The sequence below is a fragment of the Pteropus medius genome, unplaced genomic scaffold (assembly GCF_902729225.1).
Source record: "Pteropus medius unplaced genomic scaffold, Ma_sr-lr_union100, whole genome shotgun sequence".
NCBI lineage: Eukaryota > Metazoa > Chordata > Mammalia > Chiroptera > Pteropodidae > Pteropus > Pteropus medius.
In genome coordinates, this window is record NW_024344253.1 from 7,749,891 (window position 1) to 7,774,464 (window position 24,574).

At 38.0% G+C, this 24,574-nt stretch overlaps 2 protein-coding genes across 4 annotated transcripts in view; one reads left to right on the top strand and one right to left on the bottom strand.

The window, feature by feature from the left end:
* Nucleotides 1–3,947, bottom strand: part of PEX3 (peroxisomal biogenesis factor 3) — a 29,126-nt gene extending 25,179 nt beyond the window's left edge. Inside the window, exon 1 of the mRNA XM_039869733.1 lies at nucleotides 3,640–3,947. Coding sequence (XP_039725667.1) covers nucleotides 3,640–3,712 — 73 coding nt within the window. The 5' untranslated portion in view covers nucleotides 3,713–3,947. The remainder of the gene's footprint in view (nucleotides 1–3,639) is intronic.
* A 47-nt stretch (nucleotides 3,948–3,994) lies between these two features.
* Nucleotides 3,995–24,194, top strand: ADAT2 (adenosine deaminase tRNA specific 2). 3 transcript variants are annotated; one of them, XM_039869734.1, is made up of 6 exons: nucleotides 4,007–4,203; nucleotides 14,097–14,201; nucleotides 16,778–16,928; nucleotides 18,190–18,296; nucleotides 22,281–22,353; nucleotides 22,468–24,194. In XM_039869734.1, exons 1-6 carry the CDS (start codon nucleotides 4,108–4,110, stop codon nucleotides 22,509–22,511), a joined length of 576 nt encoding a protein of 191 aa, XP_039725668.1. In that variant the 5' UTR covers nucleotides 4,007–4,107; the 3' UTR covers nucleotides 22,512–24,194. The 3 variants fall into 3 exon arrangements, with proteins under 3 accessions (XP_039725669.1, XP_039725670.1, XP_039725668.1); XM_039869735.1 differs by lacking the exon at nucleotides 22,281–22,353 and having other exon boundaries at nucleotides 3,995–4,203; XM_039869736.1 differs by lacking the exon at nucleotides 18,190–18,296 and having other exon boundaries at nucleotides 3,997–4,203; nucleotides 16,778–16,948.
* Nucleotides 24,195–24,574: the final 380 nt, after the last annotated feature.

Sequence of the window (24,574 nt, forward strand, 5' to 3'; positions counted from 1 at the left end):
TCTTAATGTGGATTCTCTGTTCCATTTACATCAGAATTACTTGAGGTACTTGTTAAAAATGTGGCTTTTAAGGAAGCTCCTTGAAAACATCCCTAAATGTCTCATATGATGCTGTATTCCCAATACATAATATTGGAATACAATGGGAGATCAATAAATATCTGCTGAATGAATTAATGAATCAATGAACTGCACTCAACCTAAAAAATCAGAATCTGGGAAAAAGAATTCTATAATTTCACTGAGCCCCTTAAGTGATTTTTATTCATACTAAAGTCTGAGAAGCACTGATAAACAGGATAATGTCCAAATTCTGTGGAACGGCACAGTAAGGTAGGCCTTTCACAATCTGCACTCTAGCTAGTTCTCTAAATTCATCTTTTGCCATCCCCATTTGTGCCCTGGGCTTAGCCATAGTGAAATACACTTTGATTCATCAAAAGTAATGTCTCTGAATCTGCTGAACAATGCTTTTTCCTGCTGTTCCCCCTTCTTCTTTGCTAGCTATACAACTTAAACCAAGTGGATTCTTGAGTGAAGCTTTACCGACGCTTTCTCGTTTCTTTCTCCTCTACGCTCCCGGCTCGAGAATAGGCACTTATTCTCATTCAAATATTTGTTGAATGAAAAAAAGTTACTAAATGAATGCAAAACTTAAGAGACCAGAAATTACAAGAATTAAGATATAAATTTTAAGTCAATGCACTGGAATTTTTAGAAATCGGCAAGCCAGTAAGTATGAATCTGGTTGTTCTCTGTTCTGCAACACTTTGTCTAATGTGTTCTTAGGCACTACTAGAGGTGTTCAATACCCTTTTGGGGAATCTGTAAGTAAAACTATTCTGTAATAATACTAAAACGCTATTTGCCTTTTTTGTTCTCATTCTCTTGTGAGTGTACAGTGCAGTATCCTAGAGAATACATGACATATGATATTGCAACTGACTAAATGCAAAACGAGATGAGAATCCAGCTTTCAATTAAGCCAAACAGTAGAGATTTGCAAAAATGTCAAACAATGCCACTCTTCTAGTTAAAAAAATATTATGTTATTATGTAACGGGTTTACTATTGTTATTTTAAAATTATTATTAGCTCTTTAGAGTCCTCAATTTTTAAGTGTAAAGGAGACCTCAGGCCAAAATGTTTGAGAACCATGGTTCTATTCTTTGCATAAATTGGTCAAATTGTACAAATTGGTCTAAAGCAGTTACTCATCCAAAATGCAGGAAATTTCTACTTAAAAAGGCCTGTAACTCAAAAGCTTTTGCTTAGGTTTTTCCCACCACTGAATGGCCAAACCTCTTTGAGCACACATGTTGATATTTTACCTAGCTATTAAGCCTGTCAAAATGTGTCACTTCTTTCATTAAGTCCTTTTCTGATTTTTTATAACCTTATATGCTATCTGTCAGTTTGATCTGTATAGCATTTTTTTCCGGCTCTCTTGTTTTGTATCTATTTTTTTGTATTTTAATTATTTGTATACTTGTTGCTATGTTCTGAATGTTTGTACCCTCCTTCCCCCCGTTTATATATTGAAATCCTAATGCCTGATGTGATAGTACTAAGAGGTGAAATCTCTGGGAGGTATTAGACCACAAGGGTGGAGCCCTCATGAATGAGATTAGTGTTCTTATAAAAGGGATTTCACAGAGCTCCCTAGACTCTTCTGCTATGTGAGGATACAAAAAGTCTGGAACCTGGAAGCAGGCCTTCACTTAACCCTGAGCTTGGACTTAAGACCTCTAGAACTGTGAGAAATAAATTTCTGTTGTTCATAAGCTGCCCAGTCTGTGGTATTTTGTTATAGCACCCTAAAAAGACTAAGACACTTTGTTTTTCATTCTTATCAGACCATAAAGGCCATAAAGACAAGTGGTATAGTGAGGAAAGAGAATGTGCTTTGGGATCTAAGACATGTGGATTTGAAGTCTAGGTTCCTCATTACTACCTCTGAGACCCTGAGCAAGCTCCTTAAATTCTTAGGAATCTAGTTCCCACATTTTTGAATGCGCATAACAATAACTACCCTGTTGTCATCCCCAGTGACTAGAAAAACTTAGCAGATTGCCCACCAAATAAATGGTAACTATTACTATTAAAAAGCTCTATATATCTTCTATTTCTATCACATTACCTTCAATACTACAGGTACTTGATAAATATTTCTTAAATTAGATTAACTGAGATGTAAGACATCATAGGAAGTAGGAAAAATACGAGGCTCAAACAAATGCCAATCATGGTCATCATTTACTTTTTTCTTTTCTGTAACTATTTCTTAAGTATACTCTTGTTTCCTCTATGATTACTTCTAATCTACTATTAGATAGTTCCATGTGTGAAGGGGTATGCTAGCCTTTGAGATTGCTAAAAAAAAAGATTTTCTTTCCTTCAGCGGTGGCAAAAATACTTTAGCTTCTATAAATAAAAGGGACTCAGTAGTCTCAGCATAATCTAAATACATATTTCATATCAGTGGCTGAAGATATCGGAAAACACATTTTATCTATAAAGGATTTCTCAAAAATGTGATAAAAATTAACATATGTTCACTATCGAATTATGATATAGATCTCAGACACTAGAAAAGACTTGCCCCATCAACGAGAAGCCTGTTTCAAACTTTCAAGAACCAACAGATCTGAATTATCGATGCTAAGAGTATGTTAATTTCCAATTGTTTTGGGGCAACAAAATACAAGAGAAAAGCAACCAGATCCTTTGGGAAACTTCTATTCTTGTTTTATTTATTTATTTTTTAAATAATTCTGTAACCAAAACATGTAATGGTTTCTTTAAAAACTCAAATTCTAAAAATTCCTCAACATTCCTACATTTTCTTTTCCTATATTTCACAAGGCTCTTTATTCTCTCCTTCCCATCCCTGCCTATTATGACATGACTGCTATATGAGGGAAAACTTTCAAGATTATTATCTGTTTTAAAATCTCCTCTCAGCTTGTGCAACTCAGTAATGTCATCTAGATGGGCACTGATCCCAAACTTAAAGATCCTGAAGATTTCACAACATCCAGAAAGCACTGTCTTACTGCATAATATAATGCATAGCTTTGTATTCTAAAATAGCAGAAACAGAGCTAAAATATTAGTTTGTGCTTTTTGGGGGTCTAGTATGTCTTCCAGTACTTCTGTACAATTGTGTTGTTTTCAAAAACTCAAATTAACTTTAAACAACACTCGAAGTGCGGGCTTTACGTGACTCTCTTAGATAATGAAACTTCTGGGAAGGGTGAATGCCAAGCAAAGTACGGGGAGTGCCAAACAGAAAAGAAGAATCTCACAGGAAAACAATAGGAGAGAATTAAAAAACATGTGTCTGCGAGAAAATGGTGTCCTGAAACAGAAACTTAATTGTGGTGAGTTCTACCAAAGTACTGAGAAGAAAGGAGAGAAAGAGAATAAGGGGCAGTGTTAGGGCAAGGCGCACAAATCCCACATTTGGAGAGATGTAAAGAACCTTGGAGGTTTGTCACCCGGTTCCCCTCCGACGGCTGAACGAATGCCCACTACATATCCTGGCCTGTGGTCACCTGGCCTCTATATTTTAGAAAACAGTCATCTCTCTCCCACCCCCTTCTCCCAATGCCCCTTTCCAAGAACGCTGTCACCCACCTCCGAGGACCGTGCCCAGGAAGATACATTTCTTTTTGTGATGTTTCAGAAAATTCCACATAGATCTCAGCATCTTCGGGCCCTGGGACTGCGGGCTGCCTGTGCTGGGGGTGGGGGTAGGGTGGTTCACCAGGAAACCGTTTGTCACCTGGCCTGGACGACCCGGCAGGACCGCTGTTGTCCTGGTCGATGCTCTCCAGAAATCACAGACACGACTTTCCGCAGACACTGTCACCGGAGCGGGAAGGGGGCGTGGACTACAGCAGAGCAGCTGCGCTTCCTGTTGCTGCCGCCGCGCCGCGGTCGCCGCTCACAAGTCTGGGGCACCCAGGTCCGTCCAGAATTACTTCCCGAGTGCCTCACTGTTCGACTCCGCCGGAAACGGCGGCTCGCACCGGCCGCGTTCCGTGGCCGGCGCTCTTCCGCCGCCGCGGCCTCTGGTGTTGAGCGCGGCGACCCTAGGGTGGTATGGAGGCGAAAGGGGGACTCACGCGGGCTTCTGGCGGCGGGTGCTGGGTGTCGGCGGAGGAGATAGAAAAGTGGATGGAGGCGGCGATGCAAATGGTGAGGAGCCCGGGAGGTGGATGCCGCGGGTGGGAACTTTCTCTGGCTCTCATCCCAGCCGGCTCATTTCAGCGAACGTCCCGGTGCTTTCTCGTCACCTTCATCTCGATGGCGCTCATAGTTCTCTGAGTAAACAGCTGGCTTTACTGTCCTGAAATTTTCTTGAGCTCATTCTCGGAGTGTCTCTGAGGAGGAAGAGGAGAAATACAGAAAGGCTTTTTCACTGGCATGAAGTATGCACCAACTACCCCCATTCAGCTGCTGTTGTCACAAACGTGCTGCTTCCCCCTTTTTTTCCGTAGACACATTCGCAAATCCGCGAAGTGACATTATTTTGTATTTATGATCCCTTGAACCTATGGAATAGAAGGAAGGAAGGAAGGAAGTTGAGGATATTTCTGGCAGAGAACAGTATAAAGCCAAGTTCCTGTAAAGCCAGATTCTACCATCCATCTATCGTCCATCCATCCAACCATCCAACCATCCAACCACCCATCCTTCAGCTTTCTGTCCTTGTACTTCCGTCCCTCACTTCCTTCAAGACTGTTGATTAAGGAGGACTCTAATCAAATCTGTGTCATCCAAGCTTTACCCACACTTATGTGTACCAGCGAGCTTTATAATATGGATAAGTATGTTTGAGATATATATGTAAATGTATATAAATACATGCACACACATATATACATATATGACATGCCTTTCGGTTCTACATTTCTCTAAAGCTGCTGTAAAAGAAATCTTTTTTCATACATGATTTTGATTATAATCTTCCTATCATAGTGGCCTCTGGTCTCCTATAGTTAAGTAGCTACATAATTATGTCTTCATTCACTTCACAAGTGTTTATTCAGTGCAGTATGATTGGCATTGGGGATTCAACACTGAAACAGATTTCTGCATTTTATTTGTTCTCTTCTCACATTATTTTCCCTGCGTTCATGGACTATTGCAGCCAAATATTCTCTAAGCTGTGATGCATTAAAACATCTACCCGTTTGTTTTGGTTACTAACATAAACTTGTTTCTCATACTTTTTGAAAATGACTTAAATTAAAAACATTTTATATCACAACCCAGTAAACACACATAACTATAATTGAAACAAAAGTTTCACAGAACTGTACTTAACCTTCTTATGTGTAGTTTTCCTGTTTCTTTTATTGCATTTTGAAAAAAATGCTAGTCATGATTCATTAACTTGATTTTATGACCCATTACTTAAGCCCACCTCAAAATTTATTTCCTTCATTAAACTTACAGAATATATAACTTTCTGATACTTTAATTAATGTTCACATATGCATTGAAATTAATGGTAATTTGTATAGATTAATATGGATTTGTCTCGAACTCTTTTGATGTTACTAAATTTCTCAAGTTAGAGACAAGGAGTTTTCACGTGTTATCAAAATCTTTCCTTCCCACAAATCCTTTCAACATTTCAATATTACCGTATGCTAGGCAGCTTTTTAATAAATAGTGAGGATGACAATAAATGCACATGAAGGTTGAGATATCTTGGAGTAAGCTGCATTTGTATCCTATGTGAGATCTGGAGGGCAGATGATATATGATTGCTGAGAAGTCAGAATTTGTGGTGTTTTTTTAATTATTAGTATTTGTTTTGGGAGCTCTCCTCAAAGTATTTATGTGTAGAGCTTGCTTAGAGCAAATTTTTAGAGATGATACCAGAGGATACAATAGTGGTTTCAAAAACAGCTAACTTTAATCAATCATTGAGTTTTTCCACTTTGTGCATCATACTTTGATATTTTGGGTCTTTATTTTCATTTAAGCATCTTTTGGTCCTAATATCTTGGAACATTTCATCCCCCTGCCTTGGCACTATTCTCTAGACTTCTGGACTAAATACATAAGTAAGTCCTTTTTACTACCTTTTGTTATGAACTTGGGCAGGTCACTTCATCCTCCTAGGGTTTCATTTCCTACTCTATAAAATGAGATGATTGAACTCCAAGTAGTTTCTAAGATCACTCTGGCCTTGGCACTTTTTTCTCTTAATTGGATTATAAACACATAGGGGTCTGGTTACCTAGTTTACGTACTCCTCCACAGAGTTCAGGAGCCCTTTATTTAGCACTTGTTTTTGGTTTTGGCCTATATATGTTTTTTTCAGGCCTTAGACAAAGGAGGAAAAGTGCTCGCCATAAACCTTTTGCTTTGTTCAACCTTCCCTTCCCACTAAAGAAACTTCAAGTCTTAAATTATTTCTAAGAATTGTTGAAGTAGTTTTAAGTGTATATTATGTATTTCTGAGAAGAGTTGAAGATTAGATCAGAACTAGAGCTAGTGCCAAGTCTGGAGAAGTTACTCTCTGATTAATATGTACTGAGGAATTTGAAAGTGAAATTTCCAGTATGCATGTAAAAGGGAGGATATTAGCATCCTTATAGCATTTGTACAGACTAGACGTATTTGTATGGGTAATATTAATAACTAGAATGTTTGGCTCTGATGAGACCAGGCAGGTGGATGCAGCCAAGTCACACAATTTCTGGGTCTTTCTTCATGTTTAAAATTAAGGCATTGCTTTAGAAAGTTTGTATCTTGGTCTATGATTGTAGTATAAAACATAAGCCTGGGTTATAAAAGGAAGGAGAACAGTATTTTAGAAAGCTTAAAAATCTATTGGTTTAAAATGTCATTTAAAGTTAGGCTATTCAAAAATAAATACAACCCTATCAGTCTAATAGATACAGCATTTTTGGAAGGCAACCTGGCATAATGTAATTAACAGCCTCAAAAAATATAGCTGTCATTTGACCCAGTAATATGGTTCTGTGGCATTTACCTTAAGGAAATAGTTTAGAATGATACAAGTAATGATTGTTATTTCAGTGTTAATTGTAATAGCAGAAACTGAAAGTATTTCATACCTTCAGTAAAAGAAAATGGTTAAATTGTTGTTTTTTACTCTGTTAACTAATGTACTGTTTTTAAAATCATTATGGATATTAGGTATAAACATAATATTAAATATCACAACTGTATGTTATGTTAACCATTAAACAAGGACAATACAAATTATTTTATACTATACATGCAAGAATAAGTAACAGTGTTATACTCTTGTGTCCCAGACACAGTGCTATGCACAATGCATCATATGGGCCATAACATATAAGCTACACAGCAGCCCTATGAGGTGGATATTATTACTGTCCTCATTTTCAGATGGGCACATTGAAGTTTACAGAGTTAAGTAAATTCTCCAAAGAGCTGGTGAGGACGAGCCATGATTTGAGCCCAGCTGTTGGTCTTCACCTCTGGCCTGCAGTGTGTTGTGTTTGGGTGCTTACTGCTCTTCAACATACGCTTTGCTGGATGTCTCTGCCTTTTCAATTTCATTGCCCTGACTACTGTGTATTGAGCATCTTCATTAGACATTTGGATTTTTTTTTCTTTTGTGGATTGCCTAGCATTCTTTGCCCAATTTTATTATTAGCTTTGTTTTTTAAATCACATTGTAGGAGTCCTTTGCATTCTATAGCTATTGCTCGAAACAATTCACAGAAGCAATGGAGATTTAAAAGGAAGTTCTTCAATTGTTAATTATAGTGAAGAATTTGAAACAATGTAAATGTCAAAAAAAAAAATAGGGGACCAGTTAAATGATCATAAACATTCGTACAGAGGAATACTATCCAACCTTAAAAAAATGTGCTGAAAAAATATTACCTATCATAAAGAAATGTTTATAATATATTTTTAAATGAAAAGGCAGACTGATGAGTTTTACATATATATATATTATAAATCCATTTGACATAAAAAAAAACTACAAATATGTGAATGTGTGCATAAGAAAAAAACCTGAAAATCTTCTGTCGCAGAATAATAACAGTGATCCTATTTTGAGACATTGGGATTATGAGTGAGTAATTTTATTTTTGATATGTGGATTTGTTACCCCCAAGTTTTTTTCCTTGAACATATCTTAACTTTATAATTTGGAAAAAAGAAAGATCGAGTCTATACACACATACATGCTTACGTACATACATATATACACACAAATAAATATAACGAGAGAGAGCGAGTGTGAGCAAGTGTGAGGGGAAGGAGAAGGCACGTTTTCTAGAAATTGCATATTATTGTAGTATGCATTTTCTGGGTGCCTAGTCAATCAAGCAGAGACACTTATCCATTTCAACCAATGTGGTGTGATTAAGTATTCCCTGTGTTTTAGGGCTTGTGCTGGGTGCTAGGTCTGCAAAGGCGAGCAAGGCAGGCATACCAGTGCCTGGATCGAGTGCTTGCCTCCCATGAGCATTCTGTTTAATTGGTGAAATTAAGTTGTGCACAGATGAAAAAGTTAATAAGTAAACATGTGCAGGGTTCAAAATAAGAGGCAGATATAAAGCACTATCAGGTAACTGGCGACAAAGTCCTGAGAAGGTCAGTTGAGATAAATTTTAGATGCTTTCTGAATTTTAAAAGGAAAAAAGAGGTGGGGATTGTTGGAAAGGAAAGGAAAAATTGATCAAGAGGAACTGTCAGCTACAAAGATAAGGAGGACTTTGTCTTGGACCAGGAGTTGATCTAGCTGTCTGTGTAGAACAGGACTTCCTTTCCTGGGGCCCATGTTTTTGGGGGATCTAGAAACCCTGAAACAAAATGATGTGCATGTGCCTGTTTCATGTGAGAGAGTCCAGAACTTTCATCAGATTCTCAAAGGGGATTTTGGCTCCAAAAACGTTAAGAACCAAGGACCTAGAAGAATAATAAATGTTGGGCTGGTTCAGTTGGCTGGTAGGGAGGGTAGTTGGGAGGCTCTCAGTGCCAAGTTGAAGAATTTAAAATTGATAGAGGGAAATCAGAGCTTCTGAGTGTCATCAGCAGTAACAGTTGTAGTATAACCTTTTGGATGTTATTATTTTCTACCTAAGAGTTCTGGTTAAATAGTCTTTTCTCCTACTTTTTTTTTTTTTTTTTTTAATTTCATAGGAAATATATCTGGGGACTCATCAAGAGTCTGTGCCAACTGCAGTCTGTCCCCAGTTTCCCTCGCCTTCACCACCACCTCACTAGAAAGTAGTTTATGGGAATGATGGCTTTAGAGAAACTGCAAAGTCTCTCCATCCTGGAGCTGTCATCATCCGTGACCAGCAGGCCCTGACCAGGGCAAAAGATATGACATTTGAAGACTAAATAGAAAACAGTGTTTGGGCTGGGAAGAACAGAGATTTCATTCTTCAGTTTTAAAGCTGATAATTTGTTAATTTATGGAAGACCAAGTTGCCATTTTAAATAGTAATTGAGCCTTGGCCTCTCCCGCAGAAGATGAGATGGTTAAAACCTCCCTGCACACATTTCAGATCCGTTTTGCCCGAGCTCTTTTGCATTCATAGAGAAATGGTCAGACTTGGTGGAGGAGTCAACTCTGCATCTGGTAATCTGCACATGAGAGGTGGAAAGTAGAGTAAAAGGAGAAAAATTTGCTAGAAGGAAACAGTGAAAATGCAAAGGAAAGAATGAGAGGCACAAGCCCGGTCACCGGAGGTCTGGGTGGAGAGAGACTGCCAGCCCTCTGCAGCTGCCTCCGCGGTGTGGCCCCAGTGTCTTCCAGGTGAACAAGTCAGGACTTGAAACCCCATTGAGCAACATGGGTTCTCCCCATCCTCCCTCTCCTGTTTCCTCTTGAACTAGAGCTGCTTTGATCTCAAACACTGATAAAGTAGCTGATCAGTGTGACTGGAGTAGAAATTAGAGGCAGAACAGTGGCAAATTGCTGAGGAGCCCGGCACCTAGTAGATGCTCCGCAAATATCTGTTGAACAAGTGAATGAATGGAGCCAAATTACCTGGGCTCTAGTCTCAGCTTCTCACATGGGCAAATTCCATAACCTCCCCATATCTTAACTTCCTCATCTGTAAGATGGGGCAGATCACTGAACCTATCTCATAGCATCATAAACTAAAATTCTTATAAAGTGCTTAAAGTAGTCCTGGGTCAAACTAAGTTTTTCAGTAAATTGTTGAGCTCTTCTTTGCACTCTCAGAATCAGAACACTTAAGATGTAGCCATAACAGTCTGTTGTGTTAGTAGCTAGACATTTAACCTATAAATTAGTCACCCTTCAAGCCACTCGTTTCATATCCACCATTCTACACAAATTGACTCAACATCGCTGACCTTTCTGTCTCGGCCCAGTTTTTTCTCAGGTCTTTCATAATACCAGACACTCTGGTCTTCTTCCTACCTTACTAGGCATCTCTTAATCTATATTGTAAAATACTTGTTTACGCCACCTTTATTTTTTAAACTTTTCATTTCAGAATAATTATAAATTCACAGAAATTTGCAAAAGAGTACCCTTCACCCAATTTCCTCCGATGGTAACATTGTCCATAACTGTAGTACAATATCGAAATCAGGAAAATGACATTGATACAATCTGCAGAGTTTATTCAGATTTCATCAGCTTTATATGCACTTGTGTGTGCATGTGTGCATGTGTGTGTGTGTGTAGTAGTTCTGTGCATTTTTTCACGTTTAGTTTTAATTGCCACTCGAACTGCTCATCTCCACAGGTTCCCTCATGCTACCCTTTTATAGCCACCACCCCCTCCCAAACCCTAAACCCTGGCAGCCACTAATCTGTTCTCCATACCTGTAATTTTGTCATTCTGGAATGTTATATGCAAGAAGATGTACCCTTTTGGGATCGTTTTGGAATTATGTATTGTATGAACGTAAGTTTTCATTTCTCTGAGTCAATAAATGCCCAAGAGTGCAATTGCTGGGTCATATGTTAAGTGAATGTTTATCTTTTAAAGAAACTGCCAAACCACTTTCCAGAGTAGCTGTACCATTTTATGTTTCTACCAGTGTATGAATGCTCCTGTTCCCCACAGCCTAGCTGGCATCTGGCATTTTAACTTTTCATTTTATCCAATTTGATAGGTATGTAGTACTCTCTCGTGGTTTTAATTTGCATTTTTGTAATGGCTAATGATGTGGACATCTTTTCATGCACTTATTTGCCATTTGTATGCCCTCTTTAGTGAAATATCTGTAAATATCTTGTGCCCATTTTTTGACTAGGGATTGTTTGGGGTGTTTTTGCTGTTGCATTTTTGAGAGTTCTTTACATTCTTTAGATAATAGACCTTTGTTTGACATGCGATTTGCAAATATCTTCTTCTAGTTTTAGCTTGTCTTTTCTTCCTCTTAACTGGGTGTATGCTTCCTGTGGCTTCTGTAACAAATTGCTACGAACTTGGTGGCTTAAAACAACGCAAGTTTTTCTGTGGTAGTTCTGGAGGCCAGGAGTTGGAAGTCAGTTTCACTGGGCGCCCCCTGGAGGCTCTAGAGGAGAATGTGCTTCCTTGCCTTTTCCAGTTTCTAGGGGGACATTGCTTTCTTGGCTCATCTCTTCCGTCTCCAAAGCCAACACCCTGTAGCATCTTCAAGTCTTTCTCTCTGCTCCCATTGTCACATTGCTTTCTGCTTTCTGTGTCATCTCTCTGCTTCTCTCTTATAAGAACATTTGTGGTCGTATTTAGGGCCACGAGGATAATTTCCTTACTTCAAGATCTTCAATAAATATTTGTTGGACAAATAAATGATTTGGCTGTCATGTGTACCCAGGGTTATATGTAGTCCTAAGCTTATTTTAAATTACTTTCCTTGTGTGATGATTGCCTTAATTGTACTGATATTTAGCATCTTCATCATCCCCAGCTTTCAGCCCTCCTCCTGGCTGTCCTTTTTATAGTAGCCTATCATACATTTGTATATTTATTTGTATGTATTCCCAAACCGTGGAGCTCTTCAGAAGTTCAAATTTTACATAAACTGGTCATGCTTTAACCATTTTTACAGAACTGGGACAGAATTAGCCTGTAGGTAGTTCGTGACACAGTTCTGGAGAATATTGCTGCAGATACTGCCTCATTACATCTTTCCATGCCCCAGCTCTATTTCACCGCTCTGGAGGAGGAAGGAGAGGTATAGTTTGTTACCACTATATACCTCTCCTTTTACCTCTGTTGGCCAGATGAAAAGTGTCCGTTGAGTTTGCCTCAAGAAGCTAAGGAACCCATGTTAGCATTATGGTTGGAAGTTCTTCCTATTATAAATAAAGTAGAGCTGGGAGTAAGAGGCTAGTGCAGGAGATGGAACACTGTTTTCAGCAGTGCCTCTAGCTTTGCACCGTATATGCCCTATGGTGTGTACACATACCTAGACTTCAATGAGACTCTAGTTTTCCAAAGTGTCTTCCGGCCTGCCAAAATAAGAAATGCCATGCCTTTCTAGAAACAACTGTACTTGGATTCTTTTAATTGTAGTGAGATAGAAGTGATTGTACACTAGCCCAAGGGTTGCACCTTTATTCTCTCTCAATGGCTTTATCAGAACATGCCCAGATATAACCTGCCTGCTTTTGCTTTCTGGTCTTAAAAAGTATTCTTTAACTGTCCAGGGCCCCAGAGCTGGTGAGATTCACTCAGCAGAAGGGCTAGAAGAAAAATGGGCTGCTGATGATAGAGAAGAAGCTTTGCGAATAGAATAATTGGCTTGCCATTCCTGGGGTGGCGGTGATAGAATTATTCCTAAATTTATTTTTCACTTGCGGTGTACGTTACATATAGTGAAATACACAGGTCTTACATGAACTGTAAATATCTGTGTAACCCACACACTTATCAAGATAAGTTTTCACCATCCCAGAAAATTTCCCTGTGGCCCTTTCCATTCAATTTATACCTCTGTTTCCCTGAAGCAACCACTGTTCCAATTTCTATCCTTGTAGTTTAGTTTTGTCTAGTCCAGTACTTCTCATGAAAGGAAGCATACAGTATGTGTGCTTTTGTGTTTAACTTTTTTTACCCAGCATGTCTGAGAATCATCCATGTTTTTGTGTGTCTCAGTAGATTGTTTCTTTGTATTGCTGAGCGGTATTCCATTGTGTGAATAGAACACGATTGGTTTATCCATTCTTTTGTTGACGGACACCTGCGCTGTTTCCAGATTTTGATTGACTATTACAAATCAAGCTACTATGAACATTCTTTTACAGGTTGTGTGTGTCTATATATATTCTTTTTTCTTAAATAAATACTTAGTAGTAGAATTTGTTCATAAGCTATGTGTATGTTTCTTTTTCAAGGAAACTTCCAAAATATTCTCCAGATGGTCGTGCTCCTCAGCTTTTCTTGTCTCACTTAGAGCAGACATTGTGCGCCCAGGGAGGTACCAATCTGGCTGCCTTTATGCTATTGGAACTCTGTAGTAGTGAGCTCTACTACCTGTAAGGAACTGGGCCCCACAGCAGGAGGTGAGCAGTGGGTGAGCAAGCAAAGCTTCATCTGTATTTGCAGCAGCTCCCCAGCGCTAGCATCACCGCCTCAGCTCCACCTCAGATCATCGGGCATTGGATTCTCATAGGTGCACCGGCTCCTGGGACCACTGCTCTAGAGAATATTTTCTGTCATTTTTAGAGAAACAAAGAAAATAAGCAAGGAGAATTTCAACAAGGAAAATATTTTAATAAAGGATTTATAAATGTTATTTATTCTTCTACCTCTTTGCAAATATATATATGAAAAGGTGCATAGACCCTGGCAATTTAAGATCAAGAGTCAGTAATAGTCTTTTAATCACCTCTGCTTCTAATGAGAAAAAAAAAAATCAGAGAGCTCAGGACCTATGAAGGAGATTTGTTCCTGAGTCTGCCTTAAATGGACACAGCAAAGAAAAACACACTAAATACTTGAACCGTATTTGAGAAAAGGGAAAGCTCAGCTGCATTTCTTTGTTCTAGTTTTTATACATATGCTGACTGCTCATGCTGCATGTATTTCTTTCCTATAGTTTTTCAAGTATCGAACATTACTTCTTAGATTTTCTCCTTTGTCTTTCAGGCCAAAGAAGCCCTAGAAAATATTGAAGTTCCTGTTGGCTGCCTTATGGTCTACAACAATGAAGTCGTGGGGAAGGGAAGAAATGAAGTTAATCAAACCAAAAATGTATGTGAGTTGAATTGCAAACAAAGCGCACTAATGGTGGGAGTGGAGCCAGTTTATCACAGCTGGAGAAAAGATAGGTCTATGTTATGCCCACAGGTATCAGTGGAAGGGTAGCTTCCCTAAACATCTTTTTTTGAATGGCCTTCTTTCTGATTATAAAAGTGATACACGTTGACTTTTTAACTATATAATCTTATTAACTAATATCACCCCAGTACGTTTAATAATAAAAAAAGGAAAAAAATTTTGGAAAATTCAGAAAAACTTGGTGAACCAATAAAATCTCTGAAGCTAATTTTCTATTTTGTGGAGATTTACGTTAACACTTGTATGAAACCTAAGAGTCGATTTTATTATGTTGAAGTGTCAGTACAGAAGAAATGAGCCTATCTCCATTTTAAGAAAATCTAATATATGAAAATTCCACTTTACAAAACATATCAACTTAACTCGTATTACATTCTTTAGTACCTTTAGGTCATATGTTCCTCCTAGTAAATTAAAAAGCCACTCTCAATTTATAACTTTGGAGGTATAAAAGTATGTGTAAAGAAGCTATTCCTACATCAGATAATTCAGTGGAATATAGTCTCCACTACCTGCTGTCTCTGTACTTACCTGTAATATGTACACTTCAATAGCTTGCGTGACTTTTAATTGTAGTTAGGTTGAAAAGTTCATGAATTAGATAATACTTCTTGAACTTGATATTACAACAACATGTCACAGTAAGTATGAATGAAGTATATATTTTATGATTATAAGAAGTACTAGCTGGACTCAAGAACTCAAAACCATAACACTACTCACTCACACAGATTTTGATCTTATCATGTGATCTTGGGAGCCAGAGAATAAGCCTGTATTGGTGCTGGTCCTGTGTGGACCTTAAAGTTTATCCATCACATCTATGAAAAAGAAAACTGACATTTAGCAAAACACATGCAAAGTGGGAATCCAGATTCACAGAACAATTATATGGATATCAAAATACCTCTGAGATAAGTCATCAATATTTAATATAGCAATTAGTGAAGATAGAGATACTTATTTGGGAGTGGAATTTTATATTTTAGATAATTGTCATATCTTTGTGTTTGTATTTTGTGGTTTGATGTGATTTGTAACATAAGAACTTTGAATATTCTAACAGATCCATCTAACTGTTCAATCCAATGACCTGTGTTTCTTCTATACATTGAAATTAAGCTGGATTTATTTTGGCATTCTCTGTCCTATAGAAGATTACCCTATAATCACAGTAAAGAAAGACTCTTGACCCCGAATTAGGAGACCTGAGTCCTACTTTTGGCTTTGGTGCCACCACTACCCCCCTGTCACCACCACCATCACTGGGCCAGCTGTGTGTATTTAATGTCCTAACTTAGCTTCTTATTCTTCAGGCATAAAAGAGAAAGTCAGCTGAAATGATTCACTTCAACAATTATTCATTGAGAACAATAGGGAAATTTGATTTAGTAATTCCAAATCTGATTTTTAAAAAGTTGGGAAACCTTTTGTATAAGCGCCTCAGTTGGTTCTGGTATGCCACCAAGTTTAAGAAGCTCTTCTCTAAAGTACCTGCTAGCTCAGAGTTTGTAATTTGGCTTTCATGGCGCCTTGGGCCACTGTGCCAACACTTTCATGCTCTGTCCTATGTCACAGGTAAATGAGCGCCTTTTTGTTTGCCCTACCAGATTTTATGCTTGTTGAGGAGACTTTTTATCCCCCACAGAATTTAGCACAATGGCTTGTACATGGTTAGTTGATAAATGCGATGATCATGAATATTAAAAATAATTTTCACATAGCACAGCACATATATAGCATTACATGGCATGTATTTCCTGTAATTCAGATTGCTTTAAGGGATGTAGAGACCAGTGTCTTCCATTTTACATATGGATAAACTAAAGCTTACAGAAGTTATGTAACTTGCCCGAGGCCACATAATTAGTAATGTCACCATCAGAATTCAAATTTAAGTGTGGTCGATTCCATATGCCGTGTGATTTCTCCTATACTCTGCTGTCTCCCATAAAGTATTTGAGACCCAAACCAAATCTCTGCTTCTCTCTAGAGTCTCCAGGTTATAAAATCTTGTCCCCCCCAAAAATGTAAGTGCTGACATTCTAGTAACCTAAATGTAGATTTGCTTATGGTGAGATCAGTGACAAACTTGAAAACACATTTGAAACTGGAGCATGTGCTTATGAAAATTTCCAGCTTTCCTTAAAATATTTAGAAACACTAGATACATCTCTTTTTTAAGACTTATCTTTTCTGTGGCATTTTAACTGAAATTTAACTGAAAGAGTGTGTCCCAACTTTTCAGGTACTTAAATAAATATATAGCATAATTTGTATGGCATCTCAGATTAAATATCCTTTGTTGGTGAGGTTATGGTACTTGAACTGGGAAATATGTTGTCAGCTGCTAAGGGTATCCTGAAACCTTTATTTGTTAAAATGTTGGAAGAAACAGTAGGCGCATTTTTCATATTTATTTTTGAATATTTATAAAATATAGTTACGTGTAGTGAACAATGTCATCTCAAGCCCCTCTCTGTTTTCAGGCTACTCGACATGCAGAAATGGTGGCCATTGATCAGGCCCTAGATTGGTGTCGTCAAAATGGCAAGAGTCCCTCTGAAGTGTTTGAATGCACTGTGCTGTATGTCACCGTGGAGCCATGCATCATGTGCGCAGCGGCTCTCCGCCTGATGAGTATCCTTCAACTTAATGTGGTAACGTCTCGCACCCTCCTATGAACTTGAAAATGGCCACACATGTAACCCGTTCCTGATGTATGAAAGCAGAGATTTATGAAATAAATTCTAGGAGGTGCACATTATAAAATAGACTATCCTTTGGCCAAAAATTTTTAGAAAAGATTTTTAAATAGTAAAATTACCTTTTTTTTTATGTCTATAAACATATAACTATTAAGTAAACTAGAGAAAAGAAAAGTTTAGAACTAATTTAAAGTGTTATGAAAGGATAAATTATAAATTAAGTTAAAGTAGATTATAAAACTGTGCATAGGAAAAGGTCTGAAGAATATACACCTAAGTTTTGCCTTTGGATAATAGGTTAAAGGTGATTTAAAATTTTTCTTTCTCTGTCTCTATATTTGTATTTGTTTATTTTTGCCATGAATACCTCTTATAATAAATGAAAAATTTTAATTCACAAGTCAATAGAAAATAAAAAACAAACCAATCATTTATGATATTATCATTGTAAATAAGTGGGAAATTGATAAAGTTACAGCTCTTTGAATCGTGTCTTTTACAGAGCAAGTGGCATAAATACTGAGTGCTGCAAGTTAGTCTCTAAAGATCTTTAAACAATTATTTACTAATTCAAAAACTCAGTTTTATACTCGCATATTTTTTATCTACTTATTTTGTTATATACGTGTGAATCATTTTATCACTTTAAAAATAATGTGGAGCATTTTGAGTTTGTTAAGATGTACAATCTCTACTTTTTAAAGAGGGGACTTATGTCAACAGAATTCTCTCCTCATCCTGCCTTACGGAATGGCTCAGCTTCAGTCTGTTTTGAACTGAAGCACTGGTTATATTTTTTCTGGGGCAAGAATAGGAAATAGTCTATTATTTTTAAAAGGTGAAAATTCTTGGATTAAATTCCTGCCTCCTTTCTGGCTCCAGTTTTCTAATGAGTCCTAAAAGGTGATTTTGTAAAAAGCAGATCAAAGAACACCAAACTGTAAACATTTAGAAACTACACATTTAGTTTTCATTCTGTTTGCAATCGTGAGATGTTAATTTCGAAATCCGTTAAACCTCTTTCTTTTGTGTAACTGCACTTAATAATGTTTTAAGCCTAAGCCTAAACTTAATCGTTTTTAAGAGTAGCATGAGGTTTTTTTCTCCACAATAGCTGGCATAGACCTACCCTAGTTTTGTCATGATACACACTTGAACTGCACATTCTCTGCATGACCTTAATTCTGCCTTATAAATCCCGCTGGTTGTCTATGGCTGTCAGAATGAACGTTTTGGTGGTTGTGGCTCCGTTTTGGATATTGCCTCTGCTGATTTACCAAATACCGGAACACCGTTTCAGGTAACATGAACTGTTATGCTTTTTCTTTCTTTCTAATACTTTGCTCTCATCAGAGGCTTGTGAGTGGTTTGTGTGTGGTGGGTATAGCAGATAGGCTCTCAGGAGTACTGGTCACGTTCATTTATGTCTCAGTGTTAGATGACAGACCGTCATTTCCAGGTGAGTGCCTAGCTCTCTTAATGAACCAGCCTTCCTTCACCTGTGCCTTCAGGTCTCTTTGACGCCATTACCAGCATTGGCGTTTCTAGCAGTGAGTGTCCCCGGCTCCAGGCTTCAACAAGTATGTTTGAAGCATGCCCTCGGCAGTGGCAGTAGATGCTATTTACAGTGAATGCCATATTTTTGCACAAATTTAATCTTTTTACTTGATTGCCACCTACTATTTTTGGTGTCTAGCCATCAATACCTGTATTTAAATAATTTTATGTCCAATGTTAAATAATTTTAACGTTGACGTTTCTCCCAGACCCAAGAATCCACATTGCTTTCATGTTCTCTTAGACAGTCTACTTTCCCTTTAATCTTGCCACTTCTCCCAAAGTTTTATGTCTAGGGCTGTGTGTAGGAGGAATTTATATTTTAGCATTTGGCCTGTAGACACATATGTTTTCAGAAACTTGTTTGATTGTTTTTCTCACTAAGACGTGAGGTTAATCCTAAAGGTGTTAGGCTTTAAGGAGAAAAGGATTTAACAAATGCTGGACATGGTGGGCAGTTAACTTCAAAGACCTCAGATCTTCTTAGGAGAATATTAAGTTCTTATCAGGAGCTACATTTGGCTGAATCCCGCTGAGATCAAGTTTTGGAAAATATTCCGAGTTTTCCTAACTGAATGTTAGCTTTCCTAACAAACCCTGTGCATTTGAGAATAGACAACTTTTAACATTATGTCAGAAAAAAAATTGTAATAGCACGATGAGAGTAAATGATACAATTAGCTCGATCATTAAGAAAATCTGCAAAATGATTTGATTTTTCCAATCACTTTTATTAGTAGCTCAAATTTTGTTTACACAACTCTTTGCAAGTGAATTGCCGACTCTACTTCAGTTATGAAAAAAAGACATAAAGAATTCCTCAACGGTTCCAGACAGAAAAAGATACAACCTTGGATATCAGACACGGGTAGAACATTTCTCTCCAACACGTCAGTGACATGGAGCGTACAAACACAGTCTTCTCCTACATGTCCCTGAGCGGAGTTGATCTGCTGAACCAAAAAACAAGTTCATTTGCAGCGTGTGTACCTGGCCAAGTTAGTTCCATGGAATGAATGGCCATGTTTTAAAGCCATATCTCTAGGTTTGCTGCCATATTATTATTTTTTAAGTGTTTTGAGATTCTAAAGAAAACAGTGATAGCCCAGGCCTCTGGATGCTGTGTTTTCTTCCTTTATTTGGCTGAGTCAGTGGTGTGTGTGGAGGGTGAGGAGCATGGGTTGGGGAGGTGGGATGCTGTTTACATACTGCAGAATGATAGAATTCTTTTAGTGATATATTATAGCATTAAAAAGTTCCTGGGAGATCTACAAACTATTTTTTCAAAGAAAGTGACGATTAATTTATAGTATTTACCTGCTCCATTAAAAATTATTTTGATAAGAATTGTGCTTTTTATTAAAGCCACAAATTGATAGCTATAATGGGTACTTGAAAATATTACCTTAGTGTCTCAGAGAGATGCAATTTCCTTCTCCACCTCAATGGGCCTCATTCCTGACTGCATATTAGAATTTAAGCTCAGTCCTCACCCCAGACCAACTGAATCAGAAACCTGCAGGGAAGGGGAACATTGATATTTTTTAAGAGAACTCTCAAGCGATTCTACTGAGCAGCCAAGGTTGAGAACTGTGGCTCTAACTCCATGTGAGGACTACATGAGTGCTTGTGGGAGAGCGAGAGGAGAGGTGGGAGCTCTCGGGAGCAGGAGCACAACACAGCAGGAAGAGGAGGGGACTGACCAACGATGATGCTTAGAATGATGAAATATCTGAAATATCGAGAAGTCAAGGGAGGAGAGAGTTATGAAAAGAAGCAAGTATAGTCCGTAGTCTCTACGACTGCTGATAGTGGAGGAGGATGCAAAGACCAGTATTTTGGTCAATAAGGACCTTTGAGATATCTGAGAAGGCAGTTTCAGTGGAGTCCTGTGAGCACAAGCCAGCAAGGATGAGGTCACGGAAGAAATGAACCCTAAAAGTGATGGTCACGATTGTGGAAAATTCTCAGCGGGGAACAGGGTAGCATCTTGCCTCGGGGACAGGGTAGAAGGAAAGTTATTGGTTTTTTTTTTTTTCCCAACTTTATTGAGATATAATTGACATATAACATTGTATAAGTTTAAGGTATACAATGTAATTTGATGCATGTATATATAACAGTTAACATCCTTCACCTTGAGTAATTACTATTTTCTTGTTATGGTGAGAATATTTAAGCTCCACTTTCATAGCAGCTATCAAGTATACAATATAGTGTTGTTAGCTATAGTCACAATGCTGTATCTTAGATTACTAGAACTTATTCCTCTTATAATGAAAAGTTTGTACCCTTTGGCCAGTGTCTCTCCATTTCCCTTACCCCTCTGCCCCTGGCATCTACCATTCTACTCTCTGCTTCTAAAAAGAAAATATGGGCTAAACACACACACACACACACACACACACACGCACGCACGCGCGCGTGTGTGCGCGGAGTATTATTCAGCCATAAAAAAGGACACCCTGCCATTTGCAACAACATGGATGGGCCTCTGGGGCATTGTGCTAAAGTCAGACAGAGGAAGACAAATACTGCATGATCTCACATATGTGGAACCTAAAAACACTGAGCTCATAGAAGGTTGCTTGTTTCCATGGTGAAGGTTTATGTAGGCTTTGCAGGCCCAGTCAAGAGCCCACTGAAGGCACAAGAGAAAGGGAGGCTCATTCTGAGCAGTGGACCATGCCCACTGGTCCCTCTGAGCTGGTGCTCGTTGATTCCTTGCTCTTCTGTGTGCTGCTTCCAGATATGCCTCCTTGAAATCTCTGTTCATTGTATCATTTCATGCTCCTCAGAAGGGTGCAACATATCCAGTCCAAACTCCTGTGACAAACCTTCAAAGCCCCATATATTTCGAGCTTCTTTTATCTCTTTAATTTCTTTCCTTATACTCCCTTAATAACCACTGTTCTGCCCCCATCAGCTGGTTTCCTCACACACAACCTACGCTTATTCTTACTCTTCCTGAAATGTTCTGCTCAGTCTCTTTAAATATTCTCTATCATTAAGGCAAATTCAAGTTTCAAATCCTTACTGTTATCACAATTTCTTATTCTTTTATATGTTCACATCTTCTCTCTAGTTAGATACCAAAGATAGAACAAACTTGAGCACCTTGAAAAAATCCTCTGTAGTAAGGAATAACAAGGTTTTTTTTCCATAAAAAAGAGCCTGATAGTAAATATTTTAGCTTTGGTTAGCCTCTTATGTCTCTGTCTCATATTCTTCTCTTTTCTTAACAACCCTTTAAAGATATAAAAACCCTAACTGACCACTTTTAGCTGTAGACTGCCGACCATAGCTGTATAGCATCAAACACTCAATGAGCCACCAGTAAACGACAGCAGATAAAAATAGCTAATGCCTAATGAGCACTTATGTGCCAAGCATTTAACGGGTGTTATTTCATTTAATCTCATTTAATCCTCACAAATCCTCCTGGGTTAGTTGCTATAATTACCTACATTTTTATATATGAGGAAACTGAGGCATAGAGAGTTTAAGTGTCTCACCCAAGTTCATGTACTTTGCAACTTCAGTAGTATTTGATTGAGAAATAATAATTAGCTGATTGAGAGTGAGGTCGTCATTCCTTACTCGTGTTCCTCATAGCCACCAAGTATATTAAGACCATCTGGAAAATGTTTATATAATTATGTATATATTGTTGTTTTATGGGATATGACACACATTTTATTCATTCTCAACTTTCTCGTTTTATCAGTGCATTCGTGGGTATCGGGCTGAGGAAGCTGTGGAAATGTTAAGGAGCTTCTATAAACAAGAAAATCCAAATGGTCAGTTTTCCCTACTGTATATAATGTACCTCACTTAAAACAAATCAGTACGAAGAGAGTCTGACAGGGTCCCACCTCTTCTTCTTCTCTTTGTTTTTCCTGTTCTTTTCACAGCACCAAAATCGAAGGTTCGGAAAAAGGAATGTCAGAAAATCTGAACTTGTTCTCCTGAAGGACTAACGCCCCTGGACAACGTTTCTGGACTGCAAGCTGGTGACATCATCGAATCATATGTTTTATACTGTCCTTAACCCATGGGAAAACTGTCTCTTATTTTTTGCTCTAAAGGAACAAACTAGCACTTTAAAAAAATCTGACAGTTGTAGCACCTAGGAAGACAAGGTGCTGTAGGGGTAAAAAAATAAAAATAAAAAATAAGGGATTGTAAACTGACAAGGCCCTTGCAATCTGCGAGGTCAACCAAGGGTTGCCTCGCCTAAAAAACAAATTAAAATAAAATAAATTAAATCTGACAATTGTAATCAACAATTAGCTTTCCCACAAGCTGAAAGAACATGTTAAGGGGGAAAAGTAAAGATTGAGGTTTTAGAAATTAGTCAGCAGTGCATGCACTTCCTGCCAGAATCATTATGCCTAGTCCAGGAGAGAGTTGACTCAGTGAGTGTGCATCCAGACTCAGTTACCTGGCGTATGTCTAGACTGGGCCATGCCACGCTACGGACACCTGCTCTAGGCCTGGCGTTTCAGAATCATGTTCTTCATTCTTTGCAGGCACTGTGTTCTCCCATGGTGTTAGGACCCGTGATGTCTTTGGAAATTGTATGTGAATTGTATACGTACAGACCATGATTATAGGGTCCATGGAACTGATTTTTTGCTTTTATAAAGCACTTGGAGAAAAGGCATGTTTTAAAAATAAATGCTTAAGTGCCATTTTTAAATTATAGCATATTGCTATAATAAAACCATAGTTATACCTTTTTTGAAGATGAATGGTCTTAAAAATAAAAGATAAAAGTATAAATAGGACAATTCCTTCTTTATTATGGAGCATTCATTCAATCAGTGAACAAAACAAAGAATCCTGCCCTCGTGGAGTTTGTATTCTAGAAGGGGGAGACAGATAATTAACAAAACAGATTATATAGCATGTGGTAAGGATTATGGCAAAAAGAAAAAAGAACAGGGGAGGGATGGGTGTGCCATTGGTAGTGGGAGGCTGGTTGCACAATTAAGTAGAATGGTTAGTTTGATCTGAAATCAAATACATTTCTTTCCTTTTACGAAAATCCAGATATATAATTTAAAATCTAAACTTGTAAAATGTGAACACAACCCTGGAAAGGTTATGCACGGCAGGAGGTCCCAGATGTTCATCCAACCGAGTGCAGTAAGAGTTGGTGCTAATGAAAGTGTGCTTGGCAGAGCCCCGCTGCAGTGCACCCTGTCTGGCCAGAAGGGGGCCTCGCCGTTCCACCGGAAGCCCAGCTACGGGCCCTGGACGGCAGCAACTCCGTTGCATTTCATTTCTTCAGTGAATTCATTTCCTTGATGCAAAGCATCTGTATTTGTTGGTTCTGCCATTTGAGCGATGTCTCTGACTTGTTTGTTTTGAATTACATTACAGGCTGGAATGTAATTGTGGTGAAAGTATTTTTATGTTGCTGAGAGTAGCAGCTAATCACAGTTACATGCTTCAGAGGATTTATAATTGCTTGGTTTTGTGCGTGCATGTTTTTAACTGCATTTGAGAAGTTATATGGAGAAGAATATGTGTGATTTTAAATCTGTAATAATGTTTCATGTAACTTCTCTTCAATTTCACCTGCTTTTAAAATTATCCTCTCATTAAATTTTAGTGCTTTGACTAGTTTATCCGATTTGCACTTGGTCATAATTCATTTCTGGCTCCTTATGCTTTCCTGCAAGCAGACTTCATTGCACTTATTGTATTTATGTCATTTTCTCGGGCATTATTTGTAGACAAAAAACCTGGAATCTTCACTCTGGAGAGTACCATCAAGTGAGTCTGTTTAAACATCTTATGCCAAGTAGACGTTTGTTAAATTATTGATTGAAATTTTTGGGAAAATGAATAATAAAGGTAATATCTAAGATAAAAAGCCAAAGAAAAAATAGTATATGAGTATTTTAACCCAGAGATAGTCACTACTAGAAGGATTAAGACAATAATAAAATTGTAAATAGAGAAGAATAGAAAAGACCTCCCAATATACATATGTTCTGTCTTTGTTGTGTT